The following is a 20932-nucleotide window of genomic DNA, read 5'->3' on the forward strand; positions in this document are numbered from 1 at the left end:
TTACCTTTGAGATAAACTGAGAGAAAACACTCCACATTACCTTTGAGATAAACTGAGAGAGCACACTCTACATTACCTTTGAGATAAACTGAGAGAGCACACTCCACATTACCTTTGAGATAAACTGAGAGAGCACACTCCACATTACCTTTGAGATAAACTGAGAGAGCACACTCTACATTACCTTTGAGATAAACTGAGAGAACACACTCCACATTACCTTTGAGATAAACTGAGAGAGCACACTCTACATTACCTTTGAGATAAACTGAGAGAACACACTCCACATTACCTTTGAGATAAACTGAGAGAACACACTCCACATTACCTTTGAGATAAACTGAGAGAGCACACTCTACATTACCTTTGAGATAAACTGAAAGAACACACATAACCTTTATTACCTTGCATTTAATCGTCAAGCTGTTATCGCGGGGGAGGATACTGCTTGACAGTCTTTATGAGGGTGTCCAGCTGCTGAACACCTTTTTTGACCAGGAGAGTGGCTGTGTTGAATGCTTCAGGGTGGCCACTGCAAGTTTCAGGGACTCTTAAAGCTCTACTAAAGTCGTTGGTTGCTTCACATTCCAGAAGATAGTGAAGCAATGGCTTTTCTGTGACAGTTTGGTGATGAGGAATGTTGTTGTTGTTTAAGATTCGCTACTCAGAACAATATGTTCCAGTTGCACGGGCTATGGTGAGCCCGTAAGTGGAGGCTCTTTGGACCCATTATCTGTATCAGTGGCTGATACTAAAGATCTGGCGATGGATGGGGGTCTTCATGATGGTTTTCAGCCTGGGGGGCTGGCTATACCAGTTATGGAGCTGGTGGGGTTAGTGTAGATCTCTAGGTTTTCCGTTTTTTCTTTGCCTGCGACTTTGGCTGAGCAGTGCTGTCGTTGGAGTTTGGTGACGTGACCTCCATGAGGAAGTCTTGAACCGTGCAGGTGTCGTATATATGATGCGGCGGTGAAGCTCCTACTATGATTTCCTCGTCTGAGGAGTCTGTAACCTCCGTAGTGGGCGTTTTTGCCTTTCGCCTCGCAGCCTTAGGTAGGCTTAGGTGTCGTTGATTGGTGGTTGTAGCTATTTCAGGAGCGCTGGTGGTGCTGTTATCGTTTGTAGACAGCACGTCTGCTAGCGCGGCTGCTGAGATAGTGATGGTAGGAGTGTTTGGAGCTGGAGAAGGAATTACCTCTGTTTGTGTCGCCCGGGTCATGGGCGGTTCAGGAGTCGGTGTTGAAGTTGACCGCATGGTCGTCCTGGTGGTAGTCTCCGGAGTGGTAGAGGAGGCAGTGAGATTTACGCTAGTGGCTATGATGGGGGCCAGGCCATTGTCTATGTATAATGCGTTTAGTTCACTGACAAAGCGCTGGTTGTCTGGTCCTGCTAGCCTTTCCGCTAGTTTAAGAAGACCAGGGATAATGCCTGCACGTGATGCAGGGGGCTGTGAAGGAGCCTGTGGGACCTTGGGGACCTTGGGCCCCCAATGAGAAGGCTGTGTCGCCTGCTGGGAGGAGCCGCATGTTGGTAAGACTGGAAAGTCTTCTGGTCGACTAGTGAGAGCTAAGGTGGCGAGTTGAACGCTTGGGGCTCTGGTCGAGGAGGGAGAAGGGTTGTTTCTCTTGGCTTCAACCTGGGCCTTGATGATTTCCTGTCTGCGGGGGCAGCGGTAGAAAATTGCTGGGTGATTGCCATCACAGAGCAAGCAGTGATGGACTGTTGCCTTGCATATGGAGTAGTGATGGTCCAGTGCGCACAGGCTGCACCTCTGGACAGGGTGCTGACACTTGTTGGTCGGGTGCGAGAGCTCGTAGCACTTAAAGCACTGCTGGATCTCATGGTATCGTTCCTTTTTTATTTGGTGGGGTGGTATTTTTAGACCGAAGCAGTAGAATCCTTGTGTGGCAGCCTGGGTGGCCGCAGCTATGGTGGTGAACGTAATCTTCATTGTTGTTTTGTCGGTGTTGCAGAACTCTAGGTTGAATACCGACAGGTTTGGATTTTCGTCCTCGATATTGTCCTTGATATGATGTTGAGGTCGCTCAGCGATCCACCGGCTGGTCTTGCTGGTAAAAACAGTTCTTCCGGCCAGGAACTGACGTGGGAAGTGAGGATGTAGGTGGCGCTCTTTGCGAAGAATGGCATCGTTAGTGAGGAGTTTTTCTAGCTCCTCTTCACATGAAAAGAAGAGGACGATATCTTCACCTTCCTGACCAATGTTAGCGGGTTCGAGGCCAGTAACGTCCTTCAGGACCTTTAAAGTATTGCTTCTCCCGATAGCATGAGCGTCAAGTGGAGTAGCTCTGACCTTAAGACGTTTGGGTCGCATTGTGATCACACTGCTCCTTGTGATGTGTTGGCAGGAGATGTCTCCCCCGTAGTCCGAGTGAAGATGAGGAATGTTGTTGTTGTTTTTAAAGATTTAGCTACTCAGGATGAAGTGTCCATGTAGCACGGACTATGGTGAGCCCGTAATTGAGTTTGGTTATACATGATAACCTTTTTCCTGTGATATTTGGGTCTAAGTTTAAAATGGAGGAGAGGACTTCTCCTTTTTACCTGCTTATTTATCGCTTCTGTTTTAGTGCACTGGTTTTAATCTTGTTTTATTAACATTATCTTGGTGGCGGATGTAGATGCAGAATGCTCACTAATGAGTCCCATTCCTCAACAGCTTTTCTAATCATTGTAGTCGCGGTGGAATGGGCATCTAATGCAGCTGCTGTCGTTGGATTAATGTTGAGTTTGTTGAGCAGGGCTTCAGTAGCTTCACATTCCAGTAAGTAGTGCAATAGCGGCGCCTCTGCTTCTGTTTCACAGATGTGACACTCTTTAACTATTGGGTTCATTACCTCCCAGCAGCACTTGTAACCAAGTCTGAGTCTGTGTATGGCTACTGCAATGTCTCTGGATATCTTTTTGCCAGGCTTGAAGGAGGAGTAACCAGTGGCTTGTTCATACCATATCGCAGTGGATCTTCCTTCCGCTACTTTGGCTCTGTGGCGACTTTTGATAGTTGAAAATATTTTCTTCTTGATTTGCTCCTTTATCTGTGAGAAACTTGGAGGGATTTGAACCTGTATAACAGGTAGAGCAGTGGCAGTTTTTGCTAGTGAGTCTGCCTTTTCATTACCATCTATGCCAATGTGACTTGGTATCCAATTTAGGGTGATTGACAGCCCTAGATTATGGGCATCTTTTCCAATATGTTGAATTTCTGTGAGGAGTTGTATATTATCTCTGTGCTGACTGGATAACAATGTCTGGAGCGAAGATTTAGAGTCTGTATGAATGATGACATCATGTAAATTATTCTCAACTGTATAGTTTATTGCCTCCTTCAGGGCATATCATTCTGTTTGCAATGTTGAGCACCCACTGTTCATGTTCCAGTAAGCTTCATGGTTGTTAGTGTAAACTGCTGCCCCAGCAGAACCTTTTTCTTGATCAATTGATCCGTCTGTGAAGATGTGAGGTGTTGTGGGTCTAGAGATAATTTCCATTTGTTGTTCTATTACTTCCTTGAGCCTCTACGGGTCACATGCTGATTTTTTAACTGGTAATCTTTCAATGATTATCTTTAGATTCGGTTCTTCCCATGGAGGAGGCTATCGAAAGTGTTATATGATCTATCTTCCCCTTTGTTCTTAATGGTCCACTTTCTCTTGAATCTTGACCAGATTATCCATCCATGAGCTTGTTCTATATTTTAGGTTTTTCTGAAAGGATCTCTGTATGCTGTCTCTGATTGACAGTCTGGCGGTTGTTCCAATACGTTTTCCTATTATGGCGGCTATCCTTTGTTTCATCCTGTTTTCTAATGCTGGTAAATTTGTTTCCATTCTAAGGTTCTCTCTACGCGTCCATATTGGTACTCTCAGCATTGCTCTCAGAGCATCATTTTGAGACACTTCCAGTTTCTCCCATTGGTTATCACTGAGGGATGTAAGAGCAGGAGCAGCATAGTCGATGAGTGACCTAACTGCTTGAACGTAGTACATTTTGAGTACTGGTAGAGATGCACCCTCTCTAAGACTGGTCAGAGAGCGCAAAGCTGAGTTTCTGGCTTTACAGCGTTGCCGAAGATATTCAATTTCTTGAGTGAATTTCAACTGATTGTCTATTATGACTCCTAGGTATTTAAAAGAGGTAACCCACTCAATTTCTTGTCCTAGTACTACGATGGAGTATTACACATTATTTATTCGACCCGCGGATACACGGGGTTCACCTCACCTTCATCAGGGCTTTTGTAAACAAACGCCATTTAAAAAAAAATCGTGGGCCACATTCCCGGGTGTGAGGGCCTCAGTAGGGAGTGAGCCACCAAGGCTGGCGCACGCAGCATGAGCTCACAGCACTGCTGTTCAGCTTGTAACCCACAGCAACGCCGAAAAATGCCATAATATATATGTTCATGCTACTATTTAGCGATGATAATATTACAGAAGACCCCTGACTGTGATCAAAATAACCAGGATTCTGATAATAACAGGATTGTTTTGTTAATTAGGGCCGTAGTGGGAGGAGTAATCTTGGTAGGGAGGGATGTAGCGTTGTCTGCTGACTCTGTGTGACCACCTTTTACTGTCTGGACTCATTATAGCAGCTTAGTTGTTCGCAATGGGTGAACAAAACGTGCAGATACTTAAATATAAAGTCTATATATAGTGAATAAAAGCAAAAACAGTATGGTGGGAGGAGAATGGAGGCGATTAAGGTGAGGTGATGGAGGGAGCAAGTGACAGACTGAGGCGGGCTGCCACTTCCTGCCACTGCCACTCAGTATACCAACTTAGTGGTTAATTATGGTGAACACAGAAGTAGATACTTCTATATAACGTGTATATATAGTATAATAACAGTAAAATGAGTGTGGAGAAGCCATTTTGGCGAGGGAGGTGGTGACATCTGCATGATTTATCATGCTGGATAGGGGTGGCCACTATGCTCTTTGGGCACTATACCGGACTAATTGAACGGTTATGGCGAACAAAACTTGTAAATAATTATATATAATGTGTGTATATAGGGTAATAACACCACAAACAGTATTGTTGGGGGAGAAATTTTATTGCGTCTGACCTTGAATGTGTGAGGGAGGCAGCCGCCAGCTGACTGTGTAGCGACGTCTCTTAGTGCCTGAACTAACTATATCAGCTTTGTTGAACAGTTGTGGTGAACAAAACATGTAGATACTTATATATAACGTCTGTATATATTGAATAAAAGCAAAAACTGTATTGTGGGAGGAGAATGTGGGCAAGTCAGTGAGTTGAGGGAGTGAGTGGCAGTGAGTGGCTGGCTGGTGTGTGGCGGTCACTCCTCGTTGCTTTTTGGCTCATAATACCAACTTAGTGGTTCATTATGGTGAACAAAATATGCAGATACTTATATATAACCTGTGCATATAGTGTAATAACCGACAAAGTATTTGTTCACTGTTTGATGAACATAATAATTGAATCAACAATATGCTCACCATAATTTTGAGTTCAGCGATGATTCACGCATTTTATTATATAAATATATCACACTACACACTATTGAATAATATTACAGCAAAAAACGAAAAAAAAATCAATCAGCGACATTGAAATAATTAGGTAATTATTTCTGTGGCCACTCCTGCCTGACAGCTGAGGCGGAGCAGAACGTCTGGCACGCATGATGAGTCAGCGCCTGATTTTTTTGCCAGACTTTCCCGCCCTATAACAGGCAAAATATGCCACTTACGATTTTTTTTTCCATGATCAGAGAACATAAATTAACAGGTTTAGTATAAAAATCTTTTTTTGTTATGCACCTGTGGGTGACAATGGCCAAATAGCCCTTAGCAACTATTAACTATGTCTATTAATAGCAAAAAGGACGTAGCAATTATGTCTATTAATCCTTCAGGACCAGGCAATACCCTATCAACTCCATACACATGTAGACTTGATATTATATTTAAGATTTGCTTGTTCATTATCACTGAGTACAAGCCATTTATCGGGTTGATGTTCGAGGCGCACCCTAATGTCTACATTATTCAAAATGTATTCACTAACTGATGTGACATCCAACATTAGTTTGAAGCAAGTATTTACACCGCTTGTTTTCATATCAGCCATCCGCTGTTTCTTACCAACCGAAGCATTAGTGAAATATCCAGGTTCAATTTTGCCAGGATCAACACGATTAAAAAACTGGTACAGCTTATCATGGCGCGTAGCCTTACACCCTTAAATCGTAGATAGTAACTTTACGTACAACCAAAATGAGAATTATGAGCTGGTTTCAACTACTGTTTTGTTTAAATACACAAATAGCGGATTTGAATAGTGTTTCCGACAATTCATTCACTAACGAGATGTTTTTAGTATCTCCTAAAAGTGTTATTCCTACTTCTTCAGTTAGACCGATAGACAAATCCAAAGCAAGAGATGTTAAATCCACCAGCTGACCTTTCACACCTTTGTGATAAATTCCAGATAGGAGTCTGTAAACTTATTATTGACCCCAGAATTCACAGGTAATACATCCACCGTTTGTCTGCTTGCAATTGTTGATTTTAGCAATTGGGGGGGGGAATACTTTAGGGAAAGCCTTACTAACAGCGGCGGTATAGTGTTCTAATGGGACCTGAAGGCCAAGAGCCTTATATCCAGCCATGTCCGTGCTTTAGATAACACCAGTCGAGTGAGAAGAATTTTATGACAACACATTATATTTAGCTTTAGTAAAACGTTGAATGTTTACTAATTTTTTTAGATTTTTGTTTTTTTTGTTTCATTTTTCTGCACTCTTTCCCCTATCATTTGCTTCCCAACTCCTTTCAATGTTTCAACTCCGCGTTTCCTAAGAGACTCTCCTTCACTGTCTGGCCCGTTACCGCCGTGAGGGGGCTTGGTGGGCAGCTGCCGGAGTGTGATGCTCCATGGGTCAGTCCTCTGTCCTTTTACAGCCTTATGCTCCTGCTGCTGCCTTTACCAATTTTGCCAGACCCCTTTTCCTTTTCCTTGTGTTACATTTTTCTCCCCCCTCTACTCCTATCAAATTGTCATTTCCTGCCGACCTTTTGCCTGTTTTGATTATTCTTTCGACCTTCTTTTGTTTTGATGCCCGGGTGTTTGAGGAGGCATACTCTTGCACCCGTAGAACTGTAGTACCCAAAGTCTCGAGCGAGGGGAACCTTTTATTGTCAATCCTCCTTTCGTCACTGAACCCGCTCTCGACGGACACACGGTTCTTAACGTGGTGTTTGTGGGGCGTATACTCACGACGCACCCCTGGGGGGTCCCCGGCAAGATCGGCGATAGCTTCTTGTTGGGTGCCCTGCCTCTAATTGTGGCTCCATGGTGGGTGTGGGGGCACATTCGTGAATGAAAGTTTTCCCTCGTTTTCATTGCTGATAATGTTTCCCTTGTACTTTCTCATGCTGGTGGGTTGGGCGACCAAGCCCTCGAGTCAGACTGTGTTGGAAGATCAGGCCCTGTAGCCCCTGCTGCATTGGCCCCCGACGACCTGACTACTCCCATCAGCTCCCCTCCCTCCTCTGTGGTAGGGTCGTGTCCCCAGCCCCAAGTGGTGACCACCTCGTCCCCTGGCACGGCTTCGTCTCTCATTGTGACTACTGCGCCTTTTACCCCCCCTCTCTGGGGGTTCTCAACGCCGTTCCCGCCACGGCCGCACTCGCACGATCCCTTCCCGTAATACTACTTACAACGCCTTGTTTGGTCCCGCTACGTGGGCTAAATACTTTGATCTCCACCATCCGGATTCTACTCCTCCTGATGATATCTCCCTCCATAAACACCATGTTGATTCAGTAGACGCCTCTGTTACTTTTAACTCCACCAGTTATGGTACGCGTGTCATCGCTGCTCCTCAGGATGCAGCTACTCGCTTAGCCGCTTTGTCCTGCATTGGAGAGACCCCTGTTAGGGTCTCCAAAAACGCTCGGTTAAATGCCAGTGTTGGCACTGTACTCCTCCCACACCATGTTGAAACTGGTGTTCGGGACCTCAAAGATTGCCATGAGAATATTAAACATATCCTCGATGCCCAAGGCCATTCTGTCCTCCAGGTGGACACGTTTACTCGACCCCCTCGTGGTCGTCGCCATTAGCCCCTTCGAGTTGTAAAAATCACCTTTGATAGTAAGACCCTTCCGCCCTCTATTATTCTTGCTGGTGCCAGATGCTCCGTTGTCCATTCCCACTCCTAGACTTTGCAATAATTGTTGGAAGTTCGGGAACGGTGTCCTCAAATGCACCAGCTCTGTGTATCTATGCCCCATGTGTGGAGACGATAGTCATTCTAAGTCCGAGTGCACTTCTTCCCAGGCTAACTGCCTCAATTGCGGTGAGGCCCACCCTACCATCTCACGCTCGTGAGTACACTACAAACTCGAAGAAGCCGTCCTCAACTTGAAGCACCGTGATCGGTCTTTTCCTGAAGCGAGACGCCAAGTTCGTCGTCTCACTCCTTTCGCGGGCGTCTCCTACGCTCACGTGTTGCGTTCTACCTCTCCTCGTCCTTCCCGTCTCCCTCAGTCTCACAACCGTTTCCAGGCCTTAAACCCGACCACACCCACCACCTTCTCCCCTATTCTTTTGCCTCCTGTACCAGATGGCCTCCCTCCCGGTTCTCCATCTGGGGTTTTCCCCCTTCCTACCCAGTCCACCATATCTCCTTTGTCTTCTTCCCTATCTCCCCCCACTCTTTCTTCCCGACCCTCCCCCTAGTCTCTTGACATTCCACGCCACCTGTCTGTCCAGGCTGATATCCATCATCCTCCCAGCAATCTTCGTGTTATTCGCTCCCGCTCCTCTTCTCCTGCTGAGACCATTGAGTCTGTCGCCCGGTACGTTGTTACAGGAACGTCTGTCTCTTCGAGTCAGAAACGTAAGCCTGGCTCCTCTCCTTCTTCCTCTCCAGCGGGTAAGAAGGCTTCGCTCTCTTCCTCACCCCCTCCCTCTGACTCTGTCACTACATCCCCTCCAATTTCAGTGGTCGAACCTCCTGTCCCAGATATGGAGGTTTCTTTCGCCCCCGATTCCCACTCGGTTGCTGCCCTTGCTGAGGCGCACTCTCTACCTTCTGCCCCCCCCTCCTCAGCTGTCCTTGCCTGCCCCTCTCAGTTGCCTCCTTCCCCTCCAGACCCCGTCAGTCCGCCTCTGGTCTGTCCTCTTGCTCACTTCCCTCTATCCTTACTAAGTTTACCCATGCCCCCTAACCCTGACTTTGCCGACCCTGATCCTGAGATTCTTTAATAAACTATGTTCTTCTATACCTTTATTTATTTCTTGTTCTCTGTTACTGTCCTTTCTCTTTGGTAATGTCTGTTCTTCAGTGGAATATTCGTGGATTTTATGCCAACTTCCATGAACTCCAACTTCTAATTACACAGTTTTCACCGCTTTGTGTTTGTCTCCAGGAACCCATGGTTGGTGCTCGTCCTGGTCACTTTCGTGGTTATTCCTTTCTTTCTCCCCCCCCCCCAGAGCTCTTGCTGGGGCCCGTAACTCTACTGCTCTCTTAATTCGATCTGATATTCCCTTCGTCCCCCTACTTCTTCCATCACCTATCCATTGTTCTGCTGCCCGTGTTTTTGTGGGTAAATGGTATACAGTCTGTTCCATTTATCTCCCCCCAAATGTCCTGCTTTCTCTTCCTGATCTTAAGCACCTCCTGGACTACTTGCCAGAGCCGGTGCTCCTTTTGCGTGATTTCAACTGTCGACATTCCCTCTGGAGTGATGTTTTGACAAACCCACGAGGCTGTCTTCTCGAACCGTTCGTCCTCGCTTCTTCTCTATCTCTTCTGAATTCTGGTGAGCCCACTCATGTGGACTCTCGAACTCGCACCCTTTCCTGTCTTGATCTTTCTCTCTGCTCGTCGTCCCTTTACTTAGATTTCATGTGGCGGGTTCTTGATGACCTCCATAACAGTGATCATTTCCCCATCCTCGTTTCCTTTTTCTCTTTCTACCCTCTCCTCTCCTTCCCTAGGTGGTAGTTTGCCAAGGCTGACTGGTGCCTATTCACCCTCCGTGCTACTCTCTCTGACCTCTCCTCTCTGCCTCTTCCTCGCGCCCTCCTTCTTTTTTATGACACAGTCTTCAACGCTGCCCTCAGTTCTATCCCTCGCTCTTCCTCTCGGGGTCCACGGAAGTGCGTTCCCTGGTGGAATGCGGACTGTGCTCGGGCTGTTCGCTGTAAGCATGCAGCCTGGAAGAAACACCGCCGCCGGCAGACGGCTGATTCTTTTATTCTGTTTCGGAAGGCAAGTGTGGTATCCCGTAGGACCATCCGTACAGCTAAACGTTAGAGTTGGAAATCTTATGTTTCCACCATTACGTCCGATACTCCTCTGCCGCAGATCTGGAAGAAGATCCACAAGATTGCGGGCAAGTTCGTTCCGGATGTCTCGCCGGTTCTCCACCTCCGTGGTACTCTTGTGGTGGATCCAGTGAAGGTCACGACCAAACTAAGTTTCCACTTTTCTTCTGTTAGCTCTGGTTCTCATCTTCTTCAATCCTTCCTTCTTCGTAAGCCTGTTCTTGAATCTTATCCTTTAGATTTCCACACTCATCTCCTTTTCCCTATAACGATCCTTTCTCTCTTTCTGAACTTCAGTCTGCCCTGGGCCCTCTGCGGATCTACGGCGGCGGGCTCGGATGACGTTCATTATGAGATGCTTCGCCATCTCCTTCCGTGCACGTCTCAGTATTTACTGAATCTGAATAACCAGGTCTGGGAGTCGTCGTCCGTCCCTGAGGACTGGCTCGATGCCGTTTTACTCCCTATTCGGAAACCAGGGTCTCTCGGTACGTCCCCTAAGGACTTCCGCCCTATAACTCTCACGAGTTGTGTTTGCAAGCTCTTTGAGTGTATGGTAACTGTCCATCTGATGTGGTTCTTGGAACAGCATCACCACCTCTCTCCTTCTCAATTTGGTTTTCGCAAGTGCTGCAGCACGACTGATGTCCCGGTGAACTTGGATGTCTATTTTCGTACTGCTTTTGCTGCGAAGACCTCCGTTGTTGCTGTTCTTTTTGACCTGGAAAAGGCTTATGACACGAATTGGAGATACCATATTCTGTCCCAACTTCGTTCTTTTGGCCGTCGTGGTAATCTCCCTCTCTTCCTTCAAAGTTTTCTCTCTCGTTGTACCTTTCGAGTCAGGCTTGGTGCCACTCTCTCTCTCTGCCTCTTTTCGGCAGTATGAAGGTGTGCCCCAAGGTAGTGTTCTGAGTACTACTCTTTTTCTGGTTGCCCTCAATGGTCTTCTTTCCTCCCTTCCTTCTGGCATCTTCTCTGCTCTTTATGTTGACGATCTTACTCTTTGCTGTCCGGGTGATGATTCGCCTCTCCGTCAACGGCTGCTTCAACTTGCGATAGATGCCGTATCATCTTGGGCCACCAATCATGGCTTCAAGTTCTCTAGCACTAAGACTTGTGCCATGACTTTTACTCGGAAGCGGATCGTTCTTCGTCCCTCTTTGTCACTTTATGGTCATCCCCTTGAGTACAAAGATTCCGCAAAGCTTTCGGGGTTATTCCTTGACACTCGTTTGTCTTGGTCTCCCCATATCTCTTACCTCCGTGTTGAATGCTCTAAGGCCCTTAACCTACTTAAAGGTTTTGTCCCATACTTCTTGGGGAGCGGATAGGCGCACACTTCTCTATTTGCATTCCACTCTCGTCCTGTCTAAACTCGATTATGGTTGCCCTGCATACTCTTCTGCTTCTCCTTCTATTCTTCGCCGTCTTGATCCCTTGCACCATACTGGGTTGCGCCTCAGCTCTGGTGCTTTTCGTTCAACTCCTACCCTCAGCTTGTACACTGACACTGGCTTTCTGTCTCTCCAGGATCGCCGTGATCGCTACAGTCTTCGCTATCTTGCGCGATTCTTACAGCATCCTCACTCTCGCCTCTATCGTGCTTTGACTTTTACCCCTCCTGTAGTTCCTGTTCCTCTTCACCTCCTCCCTCTTTCTGTCCGTTTGTCTCGCTTACAGCATTCTCTTTCAGCTCATATTACCAATGTTTCTCCTCGTATTGTTCCTTCCTTACCTCCGTGGAGGGTCCCCCTTCCCAAATTTTTTACTTCTCTGACCCACATTACTAAAGCTTTTACCCCTCCTACAGTTTTGAAACGCCTCTTCCTTGAGCACTTTTCTTCTCACTCCCACTCCATTCCCATCTTCACCGATGGGTCTAAGTCTGCTGATGGTGTGGGCTACTCTGTTGTTTTTCCTGACCACACTTATATGTGTCGCCTTCCTTCGGAGGCTAGAATCTTCACAGCAGAACTTTATGCTATTCTCTGTGCTCTTCGTCTCCTGCTTTCCCGGTGTCAATCCTCCTTTGTGGTGGTAGTTGACTCTCGTAGTGCCCTCATGGCTTTAGGGTCCTTTAATCTGGTCCACCCGGTGATTGTCGAGATTCAACATTGGCTGTTTCTTATCTCCAGTAGATTTAAGTCAATTGCATTTTGCTGGGTTCCCAGCCATGTTGGTGTCTCTTTAAATGAGCATGCGGATGCTGCCACTAAAGAATCTATCCGCGCTTGTCCCATCTCCCGTAAAAGTATTCCTTATTCCGACATTTACACAGTTATTCATGCCTCCATCCTTGCCCGCTGGCAGAGTTGTTGGTCTTCTGTTATTGGTAACAAACTGCGTACTCTTAAGAGTCGTGTGTTCCAGTGGCCTTCCTCCTGCCACCGTAACCGGCGGTGGGAGTGTCCACCGGCGGGCAAGTGTCCAAGGGACACTTGTCCCTTGGACTTCAATCAAATCAAATTTTCAATTAATTACGTTAATCCCTCTGTCACACAGACAGTAACAATCAATAACTAATTACGTTAGCACTATCAAACCTGCCTCATGGCATTAGGCAGACGGATGCTCATGATAACCACAGATTGTAATACTAGGCAGTCACGTTGCTTCTGCAGTGATCGCGTGGTGGGCACTTTCCTCTCTTCTTAAATCACTTGTATCTAAGATGAATATCAACTATCGCAAACCGGATTTTGCAGTGAAATGCGCTAGATGAAATTAGACGGGTGATGAGACATTAATTAACGTCGCGTTAGGCGGAAAGTCTAGTTGTATCCGGCAGCTTAGAAATTCACGTCTTGACAGACAGGCGACTATTGCAGAACTGAGGAGTGCAGCGTAGTGTACCGGGGCTCCACGGCTCCCTCCCACACTCCTCCTACATATATGTATCTAGCCCACCAGGCACTGAGGAGAGGAGAGGCCTAGTCACACAAGGAACGGTTGATCTAGCTGACTCCTTCCTGACTATGACATTACTATAAACTAATAACCATTCTTATGTCATATCTGCAGGATAGATGTTGTTAGAAATTTTTACACTGTAAGATTCTGGCAGGTGAAGTTGTGACCGCATGAGATAACAACTGGACGGGCTAATCACACAACACACAGGGACGCCATTACCAGACGGTCTGAGTGGAGACCGAGTTCACTGAGGACATGTTTCTTGCTTGTTAACCAGGATACATTCTACAAAGACAGCTTAGCTTTTGTACAAGTAATAGGAGTTAAACATTAGAATAACCCGTAGTAATAAATTTTATAAATCAATCAGTTTGATTTAGTAGAACATTCTACAATAAACCCTATAAGTTTGTGAAGGAGGTTTCTAGTGGGTTCAAATTAAACCTATTCAGTCCACTATCTAAAGAAATTCTTTAATAGCAAATTAAATATAAGTAGTTTAATAAACAAATCAATAATAATAACTAAAATAAATAACACAAATCCTACTGGTAATTTCTTCCCCAGCAGCCAAGAAACTTTCATCATTAAGATATCCTTTTTACCTTTTCGACATCAGCTGTTGCGAAACGTTAATTGAAGCAGAAGCACAAACCTATTTTCATTCTGCACTACTTCCTAGTATTACCTCCCCCATATCACTCACTTGAGTCCTGGACAAGGTAGAAACCTGTGCGAGAAAACAAAGTTCTTATTGCACTGGTCAGTACATGAGAGTCTTTAACACGAGAGAGATTTTAGTGTTATCTTGAGTTATCTTGAGTCCTTAATGTTATGTGTAACATTCTGAAAATTTCGTATGAGACCATTTTCTAAAGCAACAGTCCATCAGCAATCATTCATTCTATGGCATTCGCATTTTAAACTTGTTCACTCAACACCAATGCTCATCAAATAAGAGTTTCTAGGTTCAAGCTTCTAATGCACTAATGTTAGGTAAACGTTATAAACATGAAGATTTATTACTAATATTAATAGCATTCTAAGTGAATCATAGTCATAATTAAATATATATATATATATATATATATATATATATATATATATATATATATATATATATATATATATATATATATATATATATATACATATATATATATATATATATATATATATATATATATATATATATATATATATATATATATATATATATATATATATATATATATATATATATATATATATATATATATATATATATATTTGATGGAGAGAAAGAGAAAAACTTATATATAAGGAGAGAGCCAGAGATATTTGATTTTTCTTTTTCTTTTCAGGAATTGGTTGGAAGTTGAAGATATCATAACTTGGAAGCGTTTAGTAAGTCATTGAGCTGTTTGTTAACATTTGTAATAATTGTTTATTTATTATCCATGTCAAAGGTTAACAATAGGTATTTATCCTGGGAAGTCTTTCATGGTGATCATTCATTAATTATATGACTCACTTTAATGGTTTGCTTTATTCTTATTATATATTTGTATCAATATTCTTAACCCTAGGCCAAGTTTCTTTTAAAATCATCCCTTTTTATTCATACACATTATCATGTAATATGTTATATATAGATAAATTACGTTTTCACAACAGACATTCCTCTTGAAAATCTTAATTTCACAATGATGACAACAGAATTTTTGTTTAGGTTTGCTTTGTGTAAAAATATCAACGTTAATAGCATTATTAGTTTTCATTATTTAATTAGATTTTAGTGGTATTACTTATATTTTCATAAAATGTGCTGGAGGATTGATAATAGGTAACATATTAATTTTAGATGTATATCTGGAAAAGCTCGATCTTTTTAGATGTTTTTCACGTTTTTGTTTATGTAAAACTGAAAACTGAGTTGGCAACACTGAGTCATATTGCACGCTATTGCAGATTGAACGATGCAACAATCGAGTTACATTATCCGTTCTTCCTACTTGTGTTTGTTTGCTCTAACAGTTTGTATGTTCCTCCTCCATATGGTGTGTTCTAACGATAAAGCTAGATATGTTGGTAGTTCTTTTAGAAATTTCATGTTAAGGATGTTGGAGCACACCAGAGTATCTTAAGGAACTGGTCAGCCTTTATCTAAACCAATGCTCTCTGATATTTAAAATAATTCTTGGAGAGAGATTCATCCTCTCTGTGAGACTGGTTTCAAAGTTTTGGGTAATCATATTGAAGTCTTTGTTTACAATTTCGTCCTTCGTTGGATAAAAGCACCTCGTCTGTGTAAGAACTGTGCAGAGTTTATATATAAGCCCAGTTCCTTTAGTTTACCCCTTTAACGTTTAGAGTTTTATTTTTCACTTATCTATACCTAAAAGAGAGATTGGACGTCAGACACCTGGGTCTAGCCTCACCCAAATTGGAAGAATGAATGGTATGGGGTATAGGATGAACATAGGCTGTTCGGGGTCCCCAAAATTCAAAAGTGAATGGCATGCTAGTGCCACATTCAGACTCCTTCGACAATTTTTGTCACTGCCTGCCACCCACACTGCTAAATATTTTCAAAATAAATTAAAAAAAAATCTTTTTTCAAATACACCATTATACACTGATTTCGGGAAAACTAACCTAAATTTCCTGATGTTCATAATTGGCCCTTACTCCCATAAAAGAGATTGTCTTCAGAGTCAGAGGTTTCCCAAGCCACGTGCCTTTCTCAGAGTAATGGGGTGTGTATTTTATTTTGTAGTAGTTCACACTACAAAGCTCTCACCCACATATTAGACAATTATATTTTTTATAAGATAGGAAAACAGACAGATATTGGGGCAGACAAAAATAGAGACAGAGAAATACACATACAGAAACAAAGACATAGAGTCAGTGACAGAGAGGGATAAAGATTCAACCCAATCTATATTTATGGAAGTATACATGGATGGATAAAGGAAATGTTGAATGAATAGTTCGATAGATAAAATATCATCCACTCTTCCGTGGAAATAACTTTCCTTATTAAGACTACTCAATAGCTCAGTCGATAGAGCTTCTGCTGCACATACGTGTAGTCCACGATTCAAGTCTCTATAGCTCTGGTGAATGGAATGGAGATGGATAGATAGATGGATGAAAATATGGATAATTATATGGATAGATATATGGATAAATAAATAAATGGATAGACGAGAGAGGGATATTAAATTTCAGTTGATAATGGGATAAATAGATGGATAGATGAATAGATGAATCCACAGGTTGTTGGATAGAAATATGGATGGATAGATGGAAAGTTATATAGATGGACAGACAGATGAATGGATTGATTGATTGATGAATAGGTGGATGGATAGAAGGATAGATGAACAGACAGATGAATGGATTGATTGATTGCTGAATAGGTGGATGATAGAAGGAGAGATAGATGGATGAAAAGACAGATATATAAATACATAAATGTATATATATACATATATGGATGGATAAATTGGTAGGTAGTTGAATAAATAGTGGGGTAAATAGATGGGTGGATAGATAGTTCCATGATGATGGACACATAGATGGATAAATGGATTGATGGATGCATAAACTGATGGACAGGTGGATAGAGATATGAAAAGGTGGGATCCCCCCCCCCCTACTTTGTGTGTTGCGTGTGTTTATTTTTTTTTTTTTTGTGGAAGCTATTGTGCATTAATCATTTATGCATTGTTTGAGACTGAAATTTGTTTCTAAATTTGACATTTTGTTTAATATAATTTATATTGTGATACTTTATAACACTTTCCTGTACCATAGTATTTTGTTTTGTATTTTTGGAATGTGTGTTTGTAATTAATATGTGTAACAAAGGATATACACCGAGAGATGTAACCTGTTTCTCTATGTGTATGTGGCGAGGGTTTACTCTGGCTGTAGATTACATCCAGAGCCGAAGTATTCTTGCTGGTTGGTCAGTATGCATTAGTTGTTCACTTGATAACATTAAATGGCTTAATAACAGGCCATGATGCCCACAGGGGATATGTACACCGATAAGTGTAAACCACTTCTCAGTGTATACTCACTGAGTTTACTTTTGTCCTGGACTATGTTGAGGATTAAAGTATTCTTGCGGGTTGGTCAATATTCAGTTGTGCTGGCTTTAGTAACCCTCCAGAGGTTGATGGGCCTTAAGCTCGATCCCAAACCAAAATAATTTAGATTTACTATATTGATTGACCACTTACTAAGTCGAAATTTGGCGTTTCTCTGTTTTATGTATTTAATTTGTCATTTTCCTTATATTGCTGTCTTTTTAAATTGTTAACGTTTTGAAATTAGGTTTTTAACTTTTTTGTTAGATTTATTTTATCTGATGCTGCTAAACTTAAACAAATCTTTGCTTTATATCAACGTGTAGTTGAGAGAGTTATTTGATCCCTCTTTTGTGGTCCGCAGCTTATGGCTCATGGCTGGTCTTCTTAAATAACATTTTATTGCTTACGTTTTTGTTGCTTGCAATAGATATGCGTCAAGCTTGAAAGGTACCCAAGCCAACTTACATCAGAAAACTCTTGACCTCATGAAGGATTCAAACTCGGTCAGCCAGGACCTCCATGCCTCCTAGCGTGTCCAGTACTATATCCGTTCACCCAACAGACTCTACAAAAGTACTGGAAAGTCGTCTGACTTTTAACCCCAATACCCGACAGCGCACGTGAGTATTTTGGGCACAGATATATTATCAAATTACTTCAGCATGCCGGGGCTTCATAAGTAACATTTGTGCGTGAAGATTAAATGGTCCCCAAACCATCGTGCATCAGAAAACTCTTATAGTACTGGACATGCCAAGGAACATGGTGTGTCGAAGGGGTTTGGCCTCCATGACCAAAATCTGATGTCTATTCTGATGTGCTTATTGGTTGTGGGGTGGTTCTTTATTCCTAAAACTGAAATACATCATCATAAAGCACCTACCAAGGATGCACTCCGTGGCTCAGGACACTGTTTGTGAAAGTGAGATTGGTGAGGGGGTTAGGCGCTCCACTCGAGCCCCATTCCAGATTCCCAAGATTTGGCGTTCGGCTATGTGGTTGTGTTGGAAGTTGGGAGTGTCCAACCACTCCCTGGAGGCTGACCAGGTTCAAATCCTTCAGGGGGTCAAGAGTCCAAAGAGTTTCCTGATGCGTGCTGGATTGGGGACCGTTCAATCTTGACACAAAAATGTTACTCATGCGGCCACAGCATGACGAAGTGATTTGATGATATATCTGTGGCCAAATTAGTCATGAGCGCTGTCGGGAAATTGGATTTAAAAGTCAGACTGAGTTTCCAATACTTTTGTACAGTTTTTTGGTTGAGTGGATATACTACTGGACACACCAAGGGGCATAGAGGGGTCAAGAGCATATATGTTGATACCAACCGAAGAATATATAAATTAATCCAGCTACATGATGAAGAATGACGACACTAAACTTCAGCGAATCCTGAGGAACCCTTTGGAAGACCTTAAACACAAAGTGACCAAAACTATCACGGCAATCAATGAAGAGAAGTGAAGTTCACCTCACTAAACTCCAATGCGACTATGGCCTTGCGTATGCATTTTGCAGTGTTAAAACCCATAAACCAGGTAACCCACTACGCCCAATCATCAGATACCAATCCCAATTTTCCAACTTGCGAAAGACTAAACGAACGTCTACCTACATACACTCCAAGAAATGACAATCTGCAATCATCAGCAGACTTCATAAGAATAATCAAGACTACATAGCCCGAGGTAATTACTGCTTCACTGGACGTTGAATCCCAATTTACCAACGTCCCGGTCGACACCACCATAGAAATGATCCTGGACAGAGTATACAGAGACAAGAGCACCCCTAAATTAGACATACCCAAGCAACACTAGAAGAGCATTCTCGAGGCATGTAGAAAGGAAGCTCCTTTTATCAGGTTCGCAAGGTAACATGTATCTACAGGTAGATAGAGTATCAATGGGCTCCCCCCTAAGAGCGATATTTGCTAATTCTTACATGGGAACCGTCGAGGAAAGAGTCTTCAGTTGCAGACAAAATCCGATTGCATACTGCCGTTATGTCGATGATATATTCGTAATAGTAAAAGACCTAGAAGAACTAATTGTTCTAAAAAGCCGTCTAGAGAGAGAGTCAGGACTCCAATTTATACATGAAAATAGTAACAATGACAGTCTGCCATTCCTAGACGTGTTAAAAACAACAGTAGCAGCAGCTGTAAGTTCATGCGAATATTGCCAAGCCACGAACATAGGATTATGCCAAAACTGTAGGAGTGAGGTTAGATATTAAGGCAGTTTTCTCAACACTTATACTCGTCGAGCCCTTACCCACTGCTCTGAATGGAGCAAAGTGTGTAGGACGTTAGAAAGGATAACACAAGTACTGGTGAACAATGGTTATAGTAACCATGAGGAAAACACTAACCAAGAGATACTTTAAGACGACACCTGGACCTGTAGTACAACCCAGAACCATGAACAGAAACCACAACACCTTCACTAAAATTATATTACAAATCCACCATGCACAGCGGATATAAGAAAGAGGAAAGAATAATGAAAAAAAATAATCTGTAAAAGAGTAAAAAGCACAAGTCCTAACCTAAACTTAGACATTATCATATACTATAAACAAAAGAAGGCCACTGACCTTCTCATTAGAAACAGCCGGCAGTCAACTGAGAATCCTTTGCAGCAGTCGAACATGGTAAATATTTACACCTGCTCGTATGAAGGATGTAATCTTTAATTTTAATACGTAGGTATGACAGCGAACAAGCTCACGAAGGTGCTTGACATGTCATCTTCAATCAGGTGGCCGTAAAATGCATATGAGACAAGCTCATGGCATCACCTAAACAAGAGAAATGCTAAATAAAAACACTTGCATAATAGACAAAACATAAGATGTAAGAAGATTACTGTTGACATTATCTGACAATCTGAGTCAGAAAGAAAGTAACACACACACAAACAAAAAGAAAAATAAACAGGGAAAACAGAGTGACGGAAACAGACAGACAGGAAGACTGGGGTGAGGTAAATCTTCTTGGACTCAATTATTACCTATATATCGTTCATATGTGTGAGGCCACCCGTTATGAAATATTATTATGGAATTTGATCCCATATACTTGCTCTGCCTCAACTATAATCAACTCCAACACATTTGATCCCATATACTTGCTCTGCCTCAACTATAATCAACTCCAGCACATTTGATCCCATATACTTGCTCTGCCTCAGCTATAATCAACTCCAACACATTTGATCCCATATACTTGCTCCTGCCTCAACTATAATCAACTCCAACACATTTGATCCCATATACTTGCTCTGCCTCAACTATAATCAACTCCAACACATTTGATCCCATATACTTGCTCTGCCTCAACTATAATCAACTCCAACACATTTGATCCCATATACTTGCTCTGCCTCAACTATAATCAACTCCAACACATTTGATCCCATATACTTGCTCTGCCTCAACTATAATCAACTCCAACACATTTGATCCCATATACTTGCTCTGCCTCAACTATAATCAACTCCAACACATTTGATCCCATATACTTGCTCTGCCTCAACTATAATCAACTCCAACACATTTGATCCCATATACTTGCTCTGCCTCAACTATAATCAA

The 20932-nt window shown here is 42.8% G+C and overlaps 1 protein-coding gene across 1 annotated transcript in view; it reads left to right on the plus strand.

The window, feature by feature from the left end:
* LOC138350322 (extended synaptotagmin-3-like) overlaps nucleotides 1-20932 on the plus strand; it is a 319761-nt gene that overhangs the window by 240207 nt on the left and 58622 nt on the right. Inside the window, exon 9 of the mRNA XM_069300945.1 lies at nucleotides 14591-14633. Coding sequence (XP_069157046.1) covers nucleotides 14591-14633 — 43 coding nt within the window. The remainder of the gene's footprint in view (nucleotides 1-14590; nucleotides 14634-20932) is intronic.

The sequence above is a fragment of the Procambarus clarkii genome, chromosome 45 (genome assembly GCF_040958095.1).
Source record: "Procambarus clarkii isolate CNS0578487 chromosome 45, FALCON_Pclarkii_2.0, whole genome shotgun sequence".
In the NCBI taxonomy this organism is placed as follows: Eukaryota; Metazoa; Arthropoda; class Malacostraca; order Decapoda; family Cambaridae; genus Procambarus; species Procambarus clarkii.